At 40.1% G+C, this 20,640-nt stretch overlaps 1 protein-coding gene across 6 annotated transcripts in view; it reads right to left on the bottom strand.

The window, feature by feature from the left end:
• HDAC8 (histone deacetylase 8) overlaps positions 1–20,640 on the bottom strand; it is a 210,164-nt gene that overhangs the window by 127,065 nt on the left and 62,459 nt on the right. For 4 of the 6 annotated variants that reach the window (XM_064483040.1, XM_064483044.1, XM_031446392.2 and 1 more), the window contains exons 6-7: positions 18,947–19,024; positions 18,248–18,356 (exon numbers count right to left, since the gene is read on the bottom strand). In XM_064483040.1, coding sequence (XP_064339110.1) covers positions 18,248–18,356; positions 18,947–19,024 — 187 coding nt within the window. The remainder of the gene's footprint in view (positions 1–18,247; positions 18,357–18,946; positions 19,025–20,640) is intronic. The other 2 variants (XM_064483041.1, XM_064483042.1) reach the window with 1 other exon arrangement.

Raw genomic sequence — 20,640 nt, 5'->3', positions numbered from 1 at the left:
ATACTGACACACAAGAAAAGCATATATATCCAACATTTACGAGTGTTTGGTACTACGAGTGAGGAAAGGATAAAGGGAGGCAGGTGCTTCTGAGAGAGTTGTTTTAATGATGGCCAGGAAGGGAAAATGAGCCCTCAGGGAGTTCAGATGAAGAGGGCTCTGGATGGGAAGAGAAAAGAATTATCTTTTCTCTAATTAGAAGCTTTGGAAAAAGTAGGGTATTTGGTACACAGTGTAAATGTCAAAGCAACTGGAAGTGAGGAGAGCTTACATCACATGAGAGGGCTACATGGTGGATAATCTTAAATTCAAAACTGGAAGTTTTCATTTGGTTCAATGCTCAAATGGGAGACACTGGAGAAGTATGAGATCAGTTCTGACGCTGCTGAAAAATAATGCTTAGGAACTTTGATTTTTGCTGTTGCACCGAAGGCCAAAGAGAGAAAGTCTGCAGGTAGAAGGGTTGGCAATAAGGGTCTTGAAGCATTCCAGGCACAAGAGCAAAAAGAAGCAAGGTGAGGCAAGTTTGGAAAAAATTGAGAGGGTTAGGTAATAGCGGTCAAAGGAGGTAACACGCTGTGCCCATTCCTCCAGAATTCATGGGGAATGTGGAGAGAGAAATTGGTATATTTCTTTTCCTATTACTACTTCCAAATCGAGTTTTCCTCCCTCTTACCAATTTCTCCTCTTTGGAGGTCAATGCCATTTGTTTATACTACTCAGATATTATCAAAGTTCTTATCTATAGACCTACAATATACTCTTTTCCCCTTCCTTGAGGATTTTAGCACCTGGTTCACAATCCTTCTGTCTTTCCCTTTCCTCGTCATCATTCTCTGCAGTTCAATATTCATTCACTCACTCAAATCTTGATTCAAGCACCTACTCTTCCCTGTGCTGGGCACTAGAAATACAGAGACAAGTAAGATCCCAGGAGCCTATGGTCCAGCAGGGGAAGAAAACAGGAAAACAAATAACTATGATAAATGCTATAATATTCCATCCATCCATCCATCCATTCACTCATTAATTCAATGAACGTTAACGGGATGCCTACTTACCAGGCACTAGGTTGAGCAATGAGTTTACTGCACTGAACAAGAGAGCTGCACCTTCCCCCATGACCCGCCTAACTCTCTGACATCATAGTTTCTCTACCTTTTGAACAATAGTGATGTCCCCCTGCTCTCTGCCTGACTTATCGCTGGGTATAGCCATGTTTTGGAGGCTGATAACAAAGCACTTGGAATTGCTCCACCTCTAAGACCCTGAACTCTGAGCTACTTTTTCTGTGTACAGTTTTCTCTCCTTCTGTGTTTCCTTCACTGAGCTTGCTCTCTATTCTCTTTATAACTCCTGTATCCTAGTCTTTCTCATATTTTCAATGTCCACCAGCCTATCTTTTGACCTGATGTGCTTCAGTGCTTATTTTGGAGAAGTCATTTAAAACGTACTTAATTCCCTAACATGTTTGCCATTTTTGCCTTGTCAACCCTTAAGCCCTTGGATAAATCCCACGGTCAGAATTTTCTGCTCTGTTCTGCTGGAGAAAGCTGTGAAATCAAACCAATTGCTTCTGCTACATTTTACGTTACAGCCCCAACTCCACAAATTCCACAAACATTCATTGAGTGATTAATACGTGCCACTCCCTCTGTGCAGCTTGGCAATTCTTTGCTTCACCTCCAGTTGGTAAATGATTACGTTTCTTGCAGCATCTAGTCTAATTTTTTAAAAATACCAATATCATAAGAGTACATTCTTGATGCTGAAAAAAAATCAAATATAAACGTCTATCAAATGAAAGTGGAAAATCTCCTTTCGTTATCTCCACCCGCTCTCTAGAGGTAACTGCCGATTCATTACACGCAGTTTCAACCAGCTCAGCCAAGGATGAGAAGTTTGGTGTGTATCTTTCCAGATCAAACCTTTGCTGCCTCATGCTTGAGTGACTTGGTTGAAGCTGTGTGTAATAAACACCTTCCTCTACCTCTTTTCTTTATCTGAAAATGTCTTCCCTCATGTTCCTCCTCTTCCTTGAGGCTAATTTCACCAGCTGGGCACTAGATCCCTCTTTCCTGTTGTTCTGAGGGCCATGTACCACCAGTGAGCTCTTTCCTACATCCTTAGTCTTTGCTTTCCTACTCATTCCGTTCCTTTAGGTTACGAGTTTCCCATCTCCTCCTCCCTTCTCAGCACCGCCAAATCTTTCCTTACTGGCCACCTATGCATACTTCTTGCAATCCACTTTTAGCACTCTCACTGCTCTCCTGAAACTGTTCTCTTGAAGGGAGCGAGATCTCTGTGTCATGATATCCCAAAGCCATTTCTCTGTTACCTTTTTCAACTTCTCCAAAGCAATGGTCAGTTGATACCACTCAAAAATCTGCAGTTGGGCATCAATGGCTACAGCTCCATTACAAAGTACTTTAAAAAAAATCTTTTAAGAACGACTTTATAGAGATTCATATACCATACAATTCCCGTTTAAAGTGTAAAATCCAACAGCTTTTAGTATATTCATAGAGTTGTGCAACCATCACCACAATGAATTTTAGAACACTTTCATCCTCCCAAAATGAAACCCTGTATCCAATAGCAGTTATGACCCATTCCCACCACTCTTCAACCCCTGGTCCCTGGCAACCAGTAATCTACTTTCTGTCTCTATGGATTTGTCTAATTTTGACCTTTCATATAAATGGAATTATATAATACATGATCTTTTGTGACTGGCCTCTTCATTTCATTTAGCATAAAGTTTTCAAGGTTCATCCATGCATCAGTACTTCATTTCTTTTTTATGGCCAAATAATACTCCTTTGTTTGTATATACCACATTTTCTTTATCTATTCATCATTCATCTGCTGATGGACATTTGGATTATTTCTATACTTTTTGGCTAATATGAAAAATGCTGCTATGGACATTTGTGTACAAGTTTTTGTGTGGACATGTTTTCATTTCTCTAATATACCTAGTAGTAGAATTGCTGGGTCATATGGTAACTCTATATTTAACCTTTTGAGGAACTCTAGAATATTTTCCATAGGGGCTGTACCATTTTACATTCCCATCAGCAATGTATAATGTATGAGGGTTTCAATTCTTTTCCACATCTTCACCAAAATGTTATTTTCTGTTTATTATTATTATTATTATTATTATTATTATTATTATTATTATTATTATTATTATTACCATCCTAGTGAGTATAAAGTGGCATCTCATGGTGGTTTTGATTTGCACTTCACTGATGACTATTGATGTTGAGTATATCTTCATGTGCTGTTTGGCCATTTGTACATCTTCTTTAGAGCAATGTCTATGCAAGTCCTTTGTCCATTTTTCAATTGGGTCATTTGTCTTTTTAATATTGATTTGTAAGTGTTTATATATTATAAATACAAGTCCCTTATCAGATATACAATTTGCAAAAATTTTCTCCCATTCTATGGGCTGTCTTTTTTTTTAAACATTTTTTTATTGAATGTCTTTTACTTTCTTGATAGTGTCCTTTGAAGCACAAAAGTTTGAAGTTTTGATGAAATCCCATTTATCTCTATTGATTCTGTTGCTTGTGTTTTTGGTGTTATGTCTAAGAGAGCATTATCTAGTTCAGGGTCATGAACATTTACAATTATGTTTTATTCTAATAATTTTATAGTTCCAGCTCTTACATTTTGACTGTTTAGGCTATTTGGACCTAATTCTTGTATATGGTGTGAAGTATGGGTCCAAATCCATTCTTTTGTATGTGATCCAGTTGTCCCAACACAATTTGATGAAAAGATTATTCCTTTCCCATTTAATTGTCTTGGCATCCTTTGGATAAATTCAGTTGACTGTACATGTTTCTGGACTCTCAAATCTATTCCATTGCTCTGTATGTCTAGCCTCATTCATTGTCAGCACCAAACTGTCTTAATTACAGTAGCTTTGCAGTAAGTTTTTTTTTTTTTAAATGGAGGTACTGGGGATTGAATCCAGGACCTTGTGCATGCTAAGTCCTCTACCACTGAGCTATTACACTCCCCAGCAGTAAATTTTAAAGTTAGAAAATGCTCCAACCTTGTTCTTCCTTTTCAAGATTGTGTTGGCTATTCTGGGTTGAATTTCTATATAAATTTTAGAATCAGCTTGTCAATTTCTACAAATTCAGCTGTGATTTACAGCTCCATTTTGACCATGCTGAACCTATCATCTTATTTCTTCTATTCTCTGTCTCTGCTAACAATAACCCATCCTTTCGGTAACCCATGTTCAAAACTCTGAGGCTCTTTGTGATTGATTCCTCCCTTTTCCAACTCCTCTTCAGTTACCAGACTTGCACCAATCTCTCTCCCATTCCCTTCTCTCTCCTCTCATGGCAGGACTGTAATTAAGGCTTTATGATTTCCTTTGTGGATTACACCAATAGCTTCCTAATTAATTTCTCTGCCTCAAGTCTCTTACCTCCCTAATCCATCACACACACACCTACCCCCATCAGATTAACTTTCCTTAGGGATGGTCTTGATCAAGTTACTTCCTTACTCAAAAATACCAATGTCCCTCCATTGTCTTTAGATAATGCTTAAAATTCTTAGTCTATGAGTTAAAGTCCTTCATGATATGACTCCAGTCTTTTTTATCTTATTTTCCAGTAACTCCTTAACCCATATTATTCTGTAGGCAGTCTGAACTGTTCATGGTTCACCTCACTCACCTTGCACTTTCTTACAAGTATACTTTTTTGTCATGTACTTCCTTGTGCCTGAAAGTCACCTTTCTACATGTCTACATCATAACTATTCTTGAAAGGCCAGCTCAAGTTCCATCTCCTTCATGAAAAAAAATTACCATAATGGCAGCTAACATTTATTGAGTATTTTACCCAAAAGAGATCACTGTTCTATGCACTTCATATGTATTAGTTCATCTGACTCTCATAACGATGTATAAAATAGGTATTATTATTAATCCTATTTTATAGATGGGGAAACAGCAGCACAGAGAGGTTGAGAAATCTCTATAAGATGACCCAGCTGTTAAGTGGCAGCTCTGGCTTTTGAACCCAGGCGGCCTGGCAGCAATCCATGCTCTAAACCACTACAATATACCTGCTTCCACGATTTGCTGAGCTACCACGCATCAGGTGCTTGTGCCGGACACTTCACAACCATATTTTGTATAACAGCAGTATAGTAGGCACGGCATGATTCTTTTTTGAGTGTTAACCTTCCTGAGCAAGCTCTAATTATATTATTCCCTCATTCTAAAACCTTCAGCAGTTCCCCAAATGCTTACAGAAATGGTACAAATTTTCATAGCTAAGAATTCCAGCCCCTGCCTGATGGAATTCCCACCCACTTTTCCAATCTTCTTGGCAAATTGTCCCTCTTGTGTAGTGCACAGCCCAGCCAAACCAAACCACTGCTGTTCTCTGTACATAACTCAGTCTTTTCTGACCTTGATCTTGCTGTACCCTCTGTGTAGAACATCATCCCCTGCAATCTCGTATATTTAAACCTGACCCAGATTTCATAAACCCATACACATTTACACACTTTGTAAAGATATAGTAATTAGCTACCCTTTAGAACCCAGATCAAATGTTACCTCCTCAATTAAGCCTTTTTCTGAAGTGTTTTCTCCCTTTGACTGCCCACAGCATTTTATCTCTTTTGGTTCTTACAACTTCCCATGTTTTATTTTATTTGAATGTGTGTGAATACAAATATACAGGTATATCTCTCTGTGTTTCTATAATTTTTAAGTTTCCACCAGTTCCCTTGAGGGTAGACTCAATACTTAATACATAGTAGGCATTCAATAAATAGTTATTAAATGAATACATGAATGAAGTATCATTCCAGATTGCTTTTGGGAAAGTTTCCCTAACCACTGTAACAGTGCTATTGGCTACACTGCAAATCAGTCATTTTTGGTGTGGGGAAAGTATAAAATTGCTGACCCAGAAAGGAGAGGGAGGACAGGCATGTCATTATACTACATTAGTAACTTCCCTACAAACACAGAAGATATTCATTTGAAATGAAGTTCTCTTGATGAGAAACCTGACCCCTCAGTATTCAGCAGTCTGCTTTGTCGACAAGGCTGTGCAAATGAGGAAGAGAGGCTGGGGCAGCTGTTTCTACAGGCATTGATTTGGGGAAGGTGGTTGGTGCCTGAGGTGAATGAAAGCCAGGGGTGATGACATTAGTGATGCTTTTAGGTAAAAGGAAAAGCCCCAGAATGAAATTGCAGCATTATTCCCTTTCACTCCATCAGGGTAGACCACAGCTTCTACGGTGTGCCTTTGGGATCTTTCACTGGTGCCTCTTTCCCTCTATTGCCAGGGGTGGAATCTGGTTTTTTCTTGTTTGTTAATACTTAAAGTTCTAAAAGATTCATCTCAGGGCAATGGGATGCCAGAGAGATGGTGTGACAGTTACCCTTAATCAACAGGGGTGGTAGATCTGTTAACCCAAACGTGCCCCTCCAGCCAGACCTCTGATTGGTGCGTGCTCCCCGTGGGTTCTGTCTCCTGACTTGCTGGCTTGCAAACCAGCCTAGACTAGCCTTTTCATCTTTACGTCTTCCAGCAAGCACTCTCAGCACACCCTAGAGACTTTCTCAACAGAGATTAAAGAAATGTGGAATTCAAAGTTGAAAAACCAAGGAGGGTAGGATGCAGAGGGAGAGAAGAGAGAAACATTTGCTACTAACACTGTAAGCTCCCAAAGTCAACCTGAGAAAAGTGACTGCCAGCAGCAAAACCCTTTCTATGATATACATTTTATTATTTTTTAAAATTTGTATTTATTTATTTTAATGGTGGCACTGAGGATTGAGCCCAGGACCTCATGCATGCTAAGCAAGTACTCTACCACTGAGCTATTATATCCCTGTCCCCACCATGAAATACATTTGAAATCTACTGCATTGGATGGGATTCAGAGGAAGGATTGTGTTACGGACCAAAAGTATCACTAATCAGTCCCGAATGGGAGCTCTTCAACCTTTCACAGGTATTGTTTTCTCTAAATTCCCCCAATCCTATCTCAACTCAGGTACTGCTGACTCATTCTGCAAAAACTCAACTTGCCAGGGGATGTAGCATATGGTAAATGCCTCAGCAACTCCTGAATATCTGTTACAAATGGTTCAGGGATGCAGGGAATTGGGGGGCGCGCCTCCTGCGGTGAGGATGATGTGTCATTTTATTTGGGGCCATAGGTGTCTTGTGGACATATCCAGAAGACATTTAATTTCCTATAAGTTTCTCTTTCTGCTTTTAGCATCAGACAAGCTGTACTGGTTCCATTAACAGCTTTAGTATAAAAACCCAAACAAAACAAAAACCCCAAAGCCACAAAACAAAAACAAACAAACCTCAAACCCCTAAACCCCTGACGTTCCCACGAAAACAATCCTCACATAGATTTTGCTGCTTTAATTTCCAAGATGGAGTTTCACGTTTTACAGGGAGGGGCATCTTTTCTCTCACTGCTGATCCATTCTAGAGGAACATAGATTCTAATTGGCATCGCCTTCTAACATGCCTTGTAGTAAGTAACTCCACTCATCAATTACATGTCACCTTGGCAACAGAAAGGGCTGCGCACTATTTTTAGTTTATTATTACTTATCTCTTTACCTCTTTGAAGTAAACCATTCTCATTCACACAGGGGAAAGTGACTCATCCCAAATGAAAGGGCCTTACCAGGGGCCTAGAGTGAATCTCGTCAGAGCTAGAATTAGAACGCCAATTCTAATTCACATCTAGTGCTTTATTCACTAAACCCCAGTTCTCTTTGGCCCTCCACCTTCGGAAAGACCGGAGGCCCCCGGAAGCAGAGTGTATATTATCTAGACAGGGGATGGGATGGCTGGAGAGGCAGGCTGGTTTGGAGAGCTAAGCTAAAACCAACCAAACAAAACCAAACCAAATACAACCCCCAACCCCCCCACCCCAAATGGAAGAGGACTTAAAGAATACGAGCTCTGTACCAATGACTCTTTATTTGACCTGGGGAGAATCATTTCACTGCTCTGAAACTGCAGACCACTCACACGGCAAAGACTGAGTTCTGCTCTGAGTCACACTATTTGGGCAGAGGTCCCATCCACTCCCTTTGCAGCCCCCAAAGCACAGAGTTCAGGGAGAACACAGCACCTGGGGTCAGACGAAGTTGGTTCCAGTGCTGGCAAAAGCAACTTGGACAAATCCCTTCACTTCTCTGACCCTCAGTTTCCTTCTCTGTAAAAGAAGAGGAATAGTCTCTCCCTTGCAGGGTTATTATGAGGATTAAAGATAGAACATTTGCAAAAGCCTTCTCCTGGCACCAGGCACATGGTAAGCACTCCTTAATGTTGAGTGAATAAATGAACGACCTTAAGTCAGGCCCTTCGAGTGCTCTGTTAATTCTTTCAGCCCGCTAGGATACCGTGGTGTTCAGCACAGCACACCATAGCAGTGACTTCCTGAATGGCGCTCTAATGTTCCCCAAAGGCAGAGAGAAATTTCATAGTGTCACTGCCCGGTTATACCTGTTCTGGGAATACAGTAATTCCTTTTCCAGTACTGCCAATCTATTACCTTTCACCAAACACAAAATTCACTTTAAGAAGGGGCAGAAACACAAGTGCCTTTCTGTTAGATAGAGGTGGAGAGAATATATTATTAAAATTGAAACTGACTTCTCTGATTTCTTAGGCAAAAAAATCAGATTGGAAGCCAAACAGCTATTTGGCCTTTGCAGACCCTGGATAGTGATGCCCTTGGGGGAAAGGGGAGAGTTGGAGTAATTCCAAACTGTAGTTACAACATTTGTGTGTATATTTACTGCTTGTCCTCATGCTTGCTGCACTTAGTTTTTACTCTCTAAGCCTTGAAGAATTCACAATTTACCCAGAACATAGTTTAATCCATACGGGGAGAAATATAGGCCTAGATCTCTGTTTCTCATTTCCTAATCATATTTTCTACACTCCCTATATACCTGATACTTCTTCTTTTTCAATTCACTTGCTCTGATTTTCGAACTTAGGTGGACAATAATGATTTGTTAACAATAAACATGCCCCTAGCCCTTCCCTCACCCTTCTTTACCCCGGAGGGCCTCCCTAAGATTCAAAGCCGAAATCCTGCCATATAGTTAGCACCTGGTGCAGCTCATCAAAATATAATATCCTTTCCCAGATGATTGGAAATCTCTGCGATGCCGTCACACAATGAGGTGTGCAAGAAAGAGTTTGGGGATTGATTTTCCTCATTAACTTGATATTGCATGGTTTTTGTGGGACTTAAAAAGAAATGCATTTTTATTACTTTTAAGTACTGCACATAGAGTAACTCCAACTCATCATATTTTAGCAGTTATTTTTCTGGGGCAGGATGTATTTTAAACATGCCTGTGTTAGAGTGTCTGGTGGATCATTTAGGATCAGTGTCCCGTTGCTTGATGAAATCCAGATCACTTCAATGAAATCCAGATGGGGAAACTGGGTCTCTGGCAACGGCTGCCAGATCTTCTCCATATGAAATCTCTCTAGTCTGTATGCAAATTCAAAACTCCATATCCTGGAAATCCCAAACCAATCAAGTGGCGCTCCGCTTCTTAGTGACTGGACTAAACACAGGGAAGCGATTCATTCTTCCCTGAGGAAATAAGCATGTCTTACATACATCTATCTTGGCACAAAAAGGGCTGGCTAAGCAAATTAATAGTGTAAACAGGACTGCAGTGGGGAATGTTTGTCCTGCTTAAGAGAATAAACTTTTTACGCACTTTGTGCACATCCACTTACATACAAATAATTGATATGCTAATTACAAAGGATTCTTAAAGCCCCTTCCCTGAGGTACTGTACGATGCTGTTAGTCTAGTTTGCATTACTAGCATGGCTAGTGCTTGAAAGTAACAAAAATGTATTTAAAAATATTCCATGATTCAGACTGGCTTTCCTCTAATTAGGCTGAGTTAGTGAGGCATGCCTATAGTTAAATAGGATAGATATTTTTCTATTTTCATCCCAAATATATTTAAGATAGTCCCCCCCTCCACCCCGCCCCATCCCCTCTCCAGCATCCCTCACCTTCCTCTTCTGGATTCTCCCACCTGGAGTGGACATATATGCAAACCACTTTGTCTCCAGCTCAGCCTTCAGCGGCACTAGGCAAACTTGCCGCCTTTAGTGCCTGGCACACATCCATACCCTTTCACTTGTTAACCCGTTAGCAGGTTATTTGATGTGACTTTCTTTGAGGAGTCTTTCCTTTGGCCCTTCTTTAAGTACTAACGGGTGTCGCTCCTTCTTGACAGCGCAGCGGGTCACAGCGCACAGAGAGCAAAGCCCGGCCAGACTGAGCGTGGGCTCAGGTGGGGAACACCGGACTGAGCCTCACCTCGGTACAGTCCGTGTCAACAGGACACAACGAGGCAGCTCATCAGTGCCGGCAGCTGCTGGGTGAAGGGCAGTGTCGGGTACAGTCATTCAAACTGTAACATGTGGGAGCAGAGCCTAAAGGGTAGTTTTTTAAGGCTAGAGAGAAGAGACAGGGCAGTGATGAAAGAATACGGGAATGGGGAGAATTAGGATGGGGGAGTGGGTACACAGTGGAGGGCAGCTGGGAGGAGTAACACGAAATTTTGATGCTAGAATGTTCCATCAGGTAAATAGTCAAATTTCAGATTCTTTTCAGAGCAGCCCTATGTTAAAGGGTGTAATTCTCAAGTTTTCCATTTATGATCCCGGTCTGCCTGTCTCTGGGTTGTTTCAGAGCATGGTCTAGCATCAGAATCTATTAAACCGCTCTGGAAGAATCAGGTCTCTTTTTCCAGGGGGCAGGGATCATTCAGCACTAAGAAGAAGAGAGCAGAGAAGGTGCACATCAGAGTGACGGCACAAACACACAGAGTTCCAGGAGATTGTCCTCCTTGACTTAAATGAAAAAATAAATAAATCACCTAGGAAGACTGCTAGGGGTAGGGGGCTGTCATGGCGGCAGGGCCCCTTGGTGCAGGAGTTTAGGAACTGGTCAGGAAAGCCACTGGCCGAGAGGGGAGGAGGAGAATATAGGAACTCTCCCTCTAACCACCTGGATTTAAAGCTCAAAGGATCAAGTGAGGGGAAAAAACCAGTTCTCCAACCCTACTCTAACCAAGTACTGGGGACAGGGAGGGCGAGCTCATGGACAGAGGGTTCAGGACAACTTAGATAATTAAGCACAGTATCCCGCCTCCTCTAAATTATCCTATATTCTTAGGCACTTAATGTCTTTTGAATTTAATATTTTAAAAGTCACATTTTAACTAGGAACAAAAAATGAACGGCCTGCTTTGGTCTCATTTCCACCTGTGGCTAATGTTAACAGTGAATTTAATTAGTGTCTGAGTCATCCATTTTCCAGAAACAACAGGCATTTTACATCTGCCATACCACACAGAGGCAGGATAAAAGTTTATCAAACAGAACAAAAGCATTGACTACAAATATCTTACTTATAGAGGGCTGAGTTCAAAGTTCAAGGCTTATAGAACAAATTAGCAGCTTCTATTACCTGTATCACTGAGCCAAAGTGAGTTAGTGATGATCGAGGTGGTGTAGCTCTCTGACCCAACTGAAGAGAGGTAATTTTGTAAGGAATTTTCACCAGTTCTCAGATTGTGATGAAAATGGGGATGAAGGTGGAAGTTAGGCTATATAATTATTTGTTCTCAAACACAAATTTCTAGAGAGATGTTCCATTCTCATCAGATGAAAGAGAATTTTGGAAAAGTCTGTATTGCTTGAAATATTTATGTATGAATATGTGTTTGTATTGCTTTTGCCACATTGCCAAAGCCCAGAGGAGTAGGCTCTAATTGTTGGGTTCTCTTTCACTGACGGTCTATCTACCTGTTTCTAAAACTGAATGAGGAATCTGGAGTCCCAAGTGGAAGATAAATTCTAGATGACTTATCAGTATAATGAAAGAAAAACCTATCATCATTAAAACATCTCTTCTTTAAATATTAATATTAAAAGTCAATAGTGAAAGGAAACATTTCACTTAAATATCCTCTAGTGATGTCCCTTGGTTCTTGTTTTATTCCATCAGTATTAGATGAACAACCTATAGCAAAGGATGGATAATTTCTACCCTATAGGTATGGCCTTATGCCAGGACCAAGAGATGATATAAATTACGCCTACAGATGCAAAAATGCATGTTAAAAATCTGTAGTGATACTCATCAAAAAAAAAAAAAAAACCACATGAAAAGAATATAATTCTGTGAGGAGACCTCTAGAAAGTGACATGTGACACTATTCACTTTCTAATGCAGGAAGTCAGGATTTTCTCTGTTGAAAATAAAGGAAAAAGCAGATTTACAGAATCTCCATGTTTCCAAGCTTTAATTAGAAATTTAAAACCTAAAAGAAGTAAAATCTGGCAATATTTATTCTTGTTTTCTATCCATAAAATTACAAATTAAATCCTCAGAATTAAAGTTTTTTTTTCTTTTGGCAAAAATCTAAATTGTACCTTCGCAAACAGAAGCACAATGGATTGTATATACTACAGATCGTGTGGTTCATTTGCATAATTTTAAATGGTTACTTTTTAAACTTTTTTTTCGTGTTTTCTGCAATCCCCTAAGATAAATCTTCCAAGAAGTCTTGGGGATGGTATTTTTTCCTTGTGAAAAATTTCATACTTCCATGTGACACTTTGTGGACAATGGGGCCAATGGTTAACAAACTTGTGTCACCACTTACTAGCTGTGTCACTTTAAGCAAATCAATCTTTCTAAGCTCCAGTTTTCTTATTTGTGAAACAGGAATAAGAATATGTCCCTTTGTATGTATTGTAGATTGTACGTTGCTAAAAGTATCAAATGGAGAAAATCAAACACTGATTAGTGCGATTCCTGGCACAGGCAAGTCCTCACTTGGACCTAAGCTTCAGGCTGTGGGAGCCTCACCTGTTGTGTTTCCCACCACCAGTACCTGGGTACAGTGCGGGCATGAAGCTGACGTTCAATAAACATTTGTCGAATGGATGAAGAAAATAGTGTCATTATACCAAAATATAAACAAATTCCCTATGTTGCATTGGTACCCCCTCATTAATTCATTCATTAATGTTTTAAAAATCCTATGAGGTGACTTGAGGAGCTCAGTTTTTTTGTAGGAAGGTCAGAATGGCTTCAGAGAGGTAAATTTTGGACCCAGACACACAGGAATGAACCCTGTGCTTAAAACACTACTGACTTGTATCTCAGAGGCCATGGTAGGGTCTAAGGAAAACTCTCACACAATAAATATAAACTACAGAGACATTATACTAGGTATTAGCAATATGTTTTCTTCTCTTCTTCACTGAGTAGCAGTGGAGCTCAGTATAAATGGACAAAGGAATTCCCCACAGGAACAAAAACTTAGGTTTAAATGAGCTATTCCTTTAATGAGCTTGTGTTGTCCTAGAGAACAAGCACAGTAAAATTAATGTTTGAAAAAAAGCAGTTGAAGAGCTATAAGACATCCTTTGAAAGAGAAAAGTATAATATTTCTCTCATAAAAGAGCAATTTTTTTTAACTTCTGGGATCTCTGAATTTTTCTTTACGTCAGTGGTCTTTGATAAGGAAAAAGAGTTTCTTTCAATTTTGAGTGATAGACTATAAGCCATAGGTCTCAAGATGAACAGGCCAAATACAGGTAGATTCTTACTTTAATAACTACTACTATGAATCCTAGTTCACTACAATAAGATTTTTCTCTGGTCAGATTGATAGCTCTTACTAGCAAAGTTTTGCATATGTGGATATAATGACTGCTATTGATCAAGAAATCCTGCTTAATAGGGCCTTTCGTAAGCCCTATTCATTGAGAAGTCTGTTTAACAATGTGTTTTCCTTTTGGTGAAATACTCACGCAGTGGCTGTACTTAATTATCTTACAAAGTTGAATAGCTGAACATTCTTAATAAAATGTGAGGGTTTTTTTTTCCCCCAAAAGGTTGTATCAACTTCAGTATGCTTTGTATACATACACATTATAAGCACCACATATATAGCTTTCCTGTGAGATACATACTAATAGTTGGGCTCTTAGTAAAGAATGCTTTCTGGCTGCTAGGGTTCTGAAATGATGGGTAAGATACAAACTAAGAAGTTTCAACACAACCCTGCAATTCTTCAAACTATGCACATGTCATGACAGTTCACAGTAAGCAAGTAGTTTGGTCATCCTGCAAGATTTCTGGTTTCAGAGAGGTACCCTACTACTTATCAAAACCTCTCTTAAAGCAAACAAACAAACAAAACCTCTCTTGAACCAACCACAAGGATGTACTTGTTACTGTCCTTCTCTCCTAGATTCCTTAACTATACATGCTCCCAAAGTCATCAACACAGCATTTTGGGTAACAGCTTAAACATTATTCGGACTCTCTCACATTGCATTCAAAAACAATTAAAGAGCAAACAGGTTAAACATGGACAGAGCAGTAAAATACTGCGGTTCCAGATGACAGAGCTTGGGAATCAGCCAATGGTTCCCTTTGGCAAAACAGCTTTCCTCTCCTATCAAAATTTTGTGTGTATATACCTTATTGGAAATGATGACCCTTGCCCTTCTAAATTAGCATTGAATGACCTAGGAGCTCTGACTGTGACATTGTCTTTTACATAAAATGGAACTTTTGGTGTTGAAAATGTTCATGTAAAGATTCCATATCCAGTCTCTTAAAAGAGAAACCCTAAGACAACTTTTTAAAAAATAAAGATGGTATGTTCAACCTTAAGATGAAACCATTAAGTTCCCACCTAACTGGCAAAGTAAAAAAAAAAAAGGCTATAGCAGAGGAAAAAGCCATGAAGAAAGGAAGGAAGGAAAGAAGGGAAGGAAAAAGGACCCACAGGGAGAGGTACCTCAGAAGCAAACTAGAAACTGCATGGCAAACAAAAATTAGAGCATCTTGTAAGTGAATCAGCAGTAAGAGGCCCTTCATTTATCACAGGTAAGGAGTGAGCCAGAAAACCAGGGGCCTCATGGAACAAAAAGGATGAAAAAGAGATTGCAGATAAACAGAATGACTTTTTTAGTGAGTGAGCTATTCCTATGTCTGCTCTATGTTTTGAGGTCAGCAGATGAGTCAGAGGTCGTAATGGTAAATGTACAAGAGACTCCGGTTCCAAGCAACTAGAAGTAGTCAAAGACATAATGACCGGAACTTAGTGACACAGTTACTAGTGCTGACCCTCTATGAAACTATTTAGTTGGCAGAGATTGTTTTATTTTTTGTGCCCCTTTTCGTCTACTCCTCCAGTACCCAATTCCTCCTCCTCTGAATGCTCAGAGTACTCACCCTCTAACCCTTTCAAAATCTGCTGTCAAGAAAAGCTCTGTGGGGGCATGGGGGGGAAGTAGCTCAGTAGTAGAGCATGAGCTTAGGATGCAGGAAGTCCTGGGTTCAATCCCCAGTACCTCTATTAAAAAAAGAGAGAGAGAAATAAAGAATGCCTTTAAAAAAAAAAAGAAAAGCTCTGTGGGAGAAAGACAAATATCATATGATATCACTTATATGTGGAATCTAAAAAAAAAAAAAAGAGATACAAATGAACTTATTTACAAACCAGAAATGGACTTACAGACATAGAAAACTTATGGTTACCAAAGGGGAAAGGAGGGGAGGAATAAATTTGGAATTTGGGATTAACAGATACATATTACTACATATAAAATAGATAAGGACCTACTGTGTAGCACAGGGAACTATATTCAATATCTTGTAATAACCTATAATGATAAAGAATATGAAAAAGAATATGTATATTTATGTAGATGTAGAAATGTATCACTTTGCTGTACACCTGAAACTAACACAACATTGTAAATCAACTATACTTCAATAAAAAAATTAAAAAGTAGCCACAGATAACTGAAAACTGTCCCTCTACCCCACAAGGGGTTCAAAAATACTGGTAATGCTCTATTTCTTAAGCTAGTTGGTGGGTACCTGGGTATCTCATCATCATCATCATCATTATTATTATTCAACCCACGTTGATCTCCACGTCACCCAAATCTGGGTGACAGTTGTTTCCTCAGGGGCACCTGATCCCCAGCGGGTGATCAAAGTGTTAAACATACATCCACGGCAGAGTGAGGGTGAGGAGGAGAGGTTGTGCAAGAATTCCATTTTAAGGCCTATTTCTAATTGTAGAATAAAAGTATCTTTCCTGTTAAAGGAATTTTAGATTTTAGTTGAGCAGCTTAGTCCAACAGGAGAGATGTTTGGGTCTGGAAGCCTCTCTGGCACCCTTGGAATCAGAGGTGCCTTCACATACTGCCCTGACCAGACTCGACTTCTCAAAGAAATCAAAGGGAAAAATCATTGTCCCTCTAATGAAAACCTGGAGCCTGTGATTCTGGGTGGTCACTGTGCAGATTGTCGGTTTGGCTCCACAGGCAAGAGGGGCCCTGGGAACTAGAAACTGATGAGTGTCTGGTACTTTTGTAGGCGAGCTGGAAGAATCTTTAATAAATGTCGGCCTCCTGTACATTGGGATGGAGGCGGCAACATGGTTTCTGTAAAAGAAAATTATGTGTGATCTTCCACGGGTCTTTTCCTCGGGGTTAAATTCACTTTTAAAATATTTCTAATTAAGTTTGATACCAAGACTATTTTTAAACACGACTTACCATGGGCTTGAACATGTTTTTTATCATGTGGTAGGAGCTGATTTAATGCGAGGAAAAAAAAAACTATAGGGAGAAACAGACATTTTTCTGACTGAAGAAAGGTAAGTATTAGTTAGGGCGGGCACTGGGAAATCCTCGAGCCTACAGATGATAACTCAGCTTTCCAGGAAGTGAAATGCCAAGATGATGGGGAGAAAGGAAGATCTCAGGAGGTTTGATGACTGGCAGATGAGCTTTAACAGGGGCACATGTAAGGTGATCCTTTTAGGGAGGGCCAGAGCTTACCAACTACACTTGCAGGATGATGGGTGCTGACCTTTCAATTAAGACCCAGGAAAAAGCTCTAGGAAACCCTGTGGACAGAGCACTGAAGAGAACAACCTAGTTTCCTGCTATGGTTTAAAAAAAAAAAAAGAAAAGAAAAAAAGGGCAACAAAACGTTGAGCACTGTCAATAAGGGGATTAAAAGAAAAACAAAATACTTCTCCTTTTACATAGAATCACAGGACATCTTCATCAGTAAACTTACATAAGCGGCTCTGATCTACACATCTCAAGGACAGAACAGAGCCTAAGGGGAAGAAAAAAGGCAATTAAAGTCATCAATGGCAGGCTCCAAAAAAAAAAAAAAAAAAAAAGCAGGGGACAGGATCAAAATCCTGAAGAAGCTAGTGCCACTGCTGCTGACTCAGTTTGCCAAATCTCTGGAGATAAGGGGCACCTTTGACGCATAAAATTTTTAATTTTGAATACCTCTACTTTGTTCATACAACTGCCAGTGATGACAACCGGGGCAGGCTTCTTCGGGAAGTCCGTTTCCACCAGAGGTTGGGAGAAATCTGAGCCGAGTCCGGCAGGCATCGAATGCAGCTCAATCCCCATGACTTAACTTAAGTAATGTTGACTTGCCGACTTGTAGTCAGACTCGCTTTCTCTACTGCTAGTGTCAGCAGTGAATTTGTACCTGACCCGTCTCAATTTTTATGAATATGAGTTTCGCCACCCTCTTCCCCATTCTGTAGGGCTTTGCAGCCCTCATGTTCTCTACACATTAGCACCAAACCATCTGACTATAAGTGGCTGTAATTTCATCCTTAACTATAGTGCAAAAAGAACAGATTTCTGACTCTAATGTGAGCACCACGATAGAACTCAAGAGCTTGTAATAAAGAACTCTTTAAGATTCAGACCAGCAGATGGAAGCCGATATCCATCATGGAAAACTGAAACTGACTCTCCCAGGCTAATGAAATCACACACATGCAGGTTTTGGCCAAGAAAGTAGCAGAAAAGGGATTCCCCAGGACAGCTGAGAAGCTCTGCTCTTGGGATGGGTTAATCATGTGGGGTAGTGGGTGAGCTCGAATCAAGAGTGTGGCTCTGGTCCAAAGACTCTGCTCTCCCAGAAGGGGGATGGTTACCTGATCAAATAAGCATGATGAGCAGTGTACAAAAGCTACACGGATGTACAGTAGCCATTTTTCCCGAAATGGTTCTGTGAGATTGGAGGCCGTTTCATCCTCCAGAAATGGCATCCACTTGTTACTGGCTCAGCATGGCTGCCATACCTTTCGCAGATGTGGTAATACTTCTCATCCTGTATGCCATCCTGAATGGGCACGTTCACACTGTAGTACCGTCCCTTCCCTAGGCCAACATCAGACACGTCCCCTGTTCCTGTCAAAGAGAGGAGTGCCGTGAGGAGGTTTGAGAACACGAGAATGAGAAAACCTGAAGGCTCCTCTGAGCGGAATTCAGAAGATCAAAAGGTCAATTAGGAGAAAAATTCCAAATTAACGATGGTTTGGTTTCGAAGGGAGTGAAATGAAGAAAAACAACTGTTGTAAACAATGTAGGGGAAGTAGGAGAATCCTAAGAAAATGCAAAAACCTAGTTTCCATCTTCTTGGATCAAATGAAAGGAGAAAAAAGATTAACCCCTTGGCTTGATTTTTCATACATCTTAGATTGATATCATATTAATGTATCATTGCACTTATCAGTATGTGGGGAGTTGCACAGGCTGTCTTATAGTCCAGTGAGTGTAAGTGAGCTATTCAAAGTCCATGAAAATCATCTGGAAAAAGACTGAGCATTATACTCCTCTTCTCATTGTCATCTGAAATGGCCTGTGTTAAATTTCTGCATAGAGTAGCACGAAGAAGGTATTAACAGCATGCAACTGTCCAAATACAAGATATAAAAAATGTACAGAAGAATGGCAGTATTTATTACTCCAAAGTAATACTGAGCACACAGAGCACTTGCCTGGGAAAAATCCTGGGGAAAATTTGTGCAGGGACACTGTCATGACTTTGGAGGTGAAACTGAAGGCATCTTCTACACCTACCGGAGAAAGAAACAGCAGAAGAATCACTTCATCTGGGCAACTCCTGTTTTCAAACAACTGAAACTCTAGAAAGCAGCCATGGGAAGGAAGAGAGAGAAGACTGTGATAATAAAGTTAACAAACTGAGGAACAAAAGTAACAACACCCTCTGTCTTGGATCTCTGTCATGACAGGATGAGGTAGAACTTTGGCTCCAAGTGAAGTTTAGGGTTCCTTTTCAAATTCATGGCAAATTAAAGTTGGATATCTCCAAGCAATGGGATGCCCAGACTCTTGTTGACAGCCTGTCCTAAAATGTGGGGAAGGGCTGGAGCTCAGAACTGAGGCATCATCAACAGCGCTGAACAAAGGAGACTGGCACCTTCTTGGAAGCTTTATGTTTTGTTTTGTCACAGTGGTTCTAGTTAAATTCTTGGGATTTTTTTCCCCCAAAGAAGTACAATATGGCAACCCTTTGAAAAACATGACCAGTACAAACATGAGGCATTATACAGTGAAAACCTAATTGTAAAGTGCCTCTCTAATAATACAGATTTAGTTCTAAATGCAATTCACGCAAAGTTCCGTGTGTATTAAGTAACTTAGAGTACATGTTTCTGGCTAAAACATGGAAGGCTGAAAGTAGTTCTGGCCTTGTCCCTTAATAGCAGATTTATGACAAGAGTTTTAAAGCCTGGAGAAAGATAGGGGGAAAAGCTTCTAAAAAGGAGTCTCCTTCCCATTTAAACAGAGTCAGAAAATAAATAGAGACATGGGAGATAGAAGATGTCTCTTATGAGCCTCTACTTATTCAGATAAACACACTGCCTACTTCGATACTTTTCCTCCCAGCATCACGTATTGTCAGACTGTAAAATGGAAGGACTATTAGCGAATTCATGTATTACCCCCTTTTATACTTCAAATAAAGAAATTGTCTCTGTTTACTTAATGCTTTCTGTCCTCATTAGAGGCCAACAGAGACCTTAAAAAAATATGAACTCTATTTGTATATCACAGGTATGTTTGAATTTCCCAGCCTACGTTTTGCCCTAGGGAGGCAGTTAAAACCAGTTAAAGGCTCCAGGCACAAAGCATTAAGTAAACAAAATAAAACAAAGCACAATAAATTAAAATAGCATTTTAGTTTAGAAACGGAAGTCTAAACAAGGATAATTCAGGAAAACCCTGATTATCCGTCCAGAAAGGTGGTGCCAATTTACACTTCTACCAATGGTGTATGCACAGTCCCATTTTCTGACATCATGACTGGCACTGGGTATTATTCTTCTTTTTAATCTTAGGCAGAAAGAATGGTCTTGTTCTCATTTGCATTCCTCTGAGTGTTCAGGTGTGGAGCACCTTTTCATATGTTTGGTCACAATTTGCATCTCTTCTCATGGGGAACGCCATTAGGCATTGTTAGAAAAATCATACTTTAAGAAAGGACACAGACTGATAGGAGGGTATGGGGCTTGGTGTGAAAGAGAAGAGTGGTTAGGCAGTGAGAGAAGGTGAGGACGGGGTAGGGGTGCCAGTGAAGCCACCGCGGGATGCTAGTTACGGAATCATGGGAGATTGAAAATAAATCAAATGTGTAAGAGTTTGGAGGTGGGGCAGGGGTCACTGGAAG

The sequence above is a fragment of the Camelus dromedarius genome, chromosome X (genome assembly GCF_036321535.1).
Source record: "Camelus dromedarius isolate mCamDro1 chromosome X, mCamDro1.pat, whole genome shotgun sequence".
Lineage (NCBI taxonomy): Eukaryota > Metazoa > Chordata > Mammalia > Artiodactyla > Camelidae > Camelus > Camelus dromedarius.
Note: the sequence above shows the minus strand (reverse complement) of the source record. Positions and strands in the feature narration are given on the sequence as shown.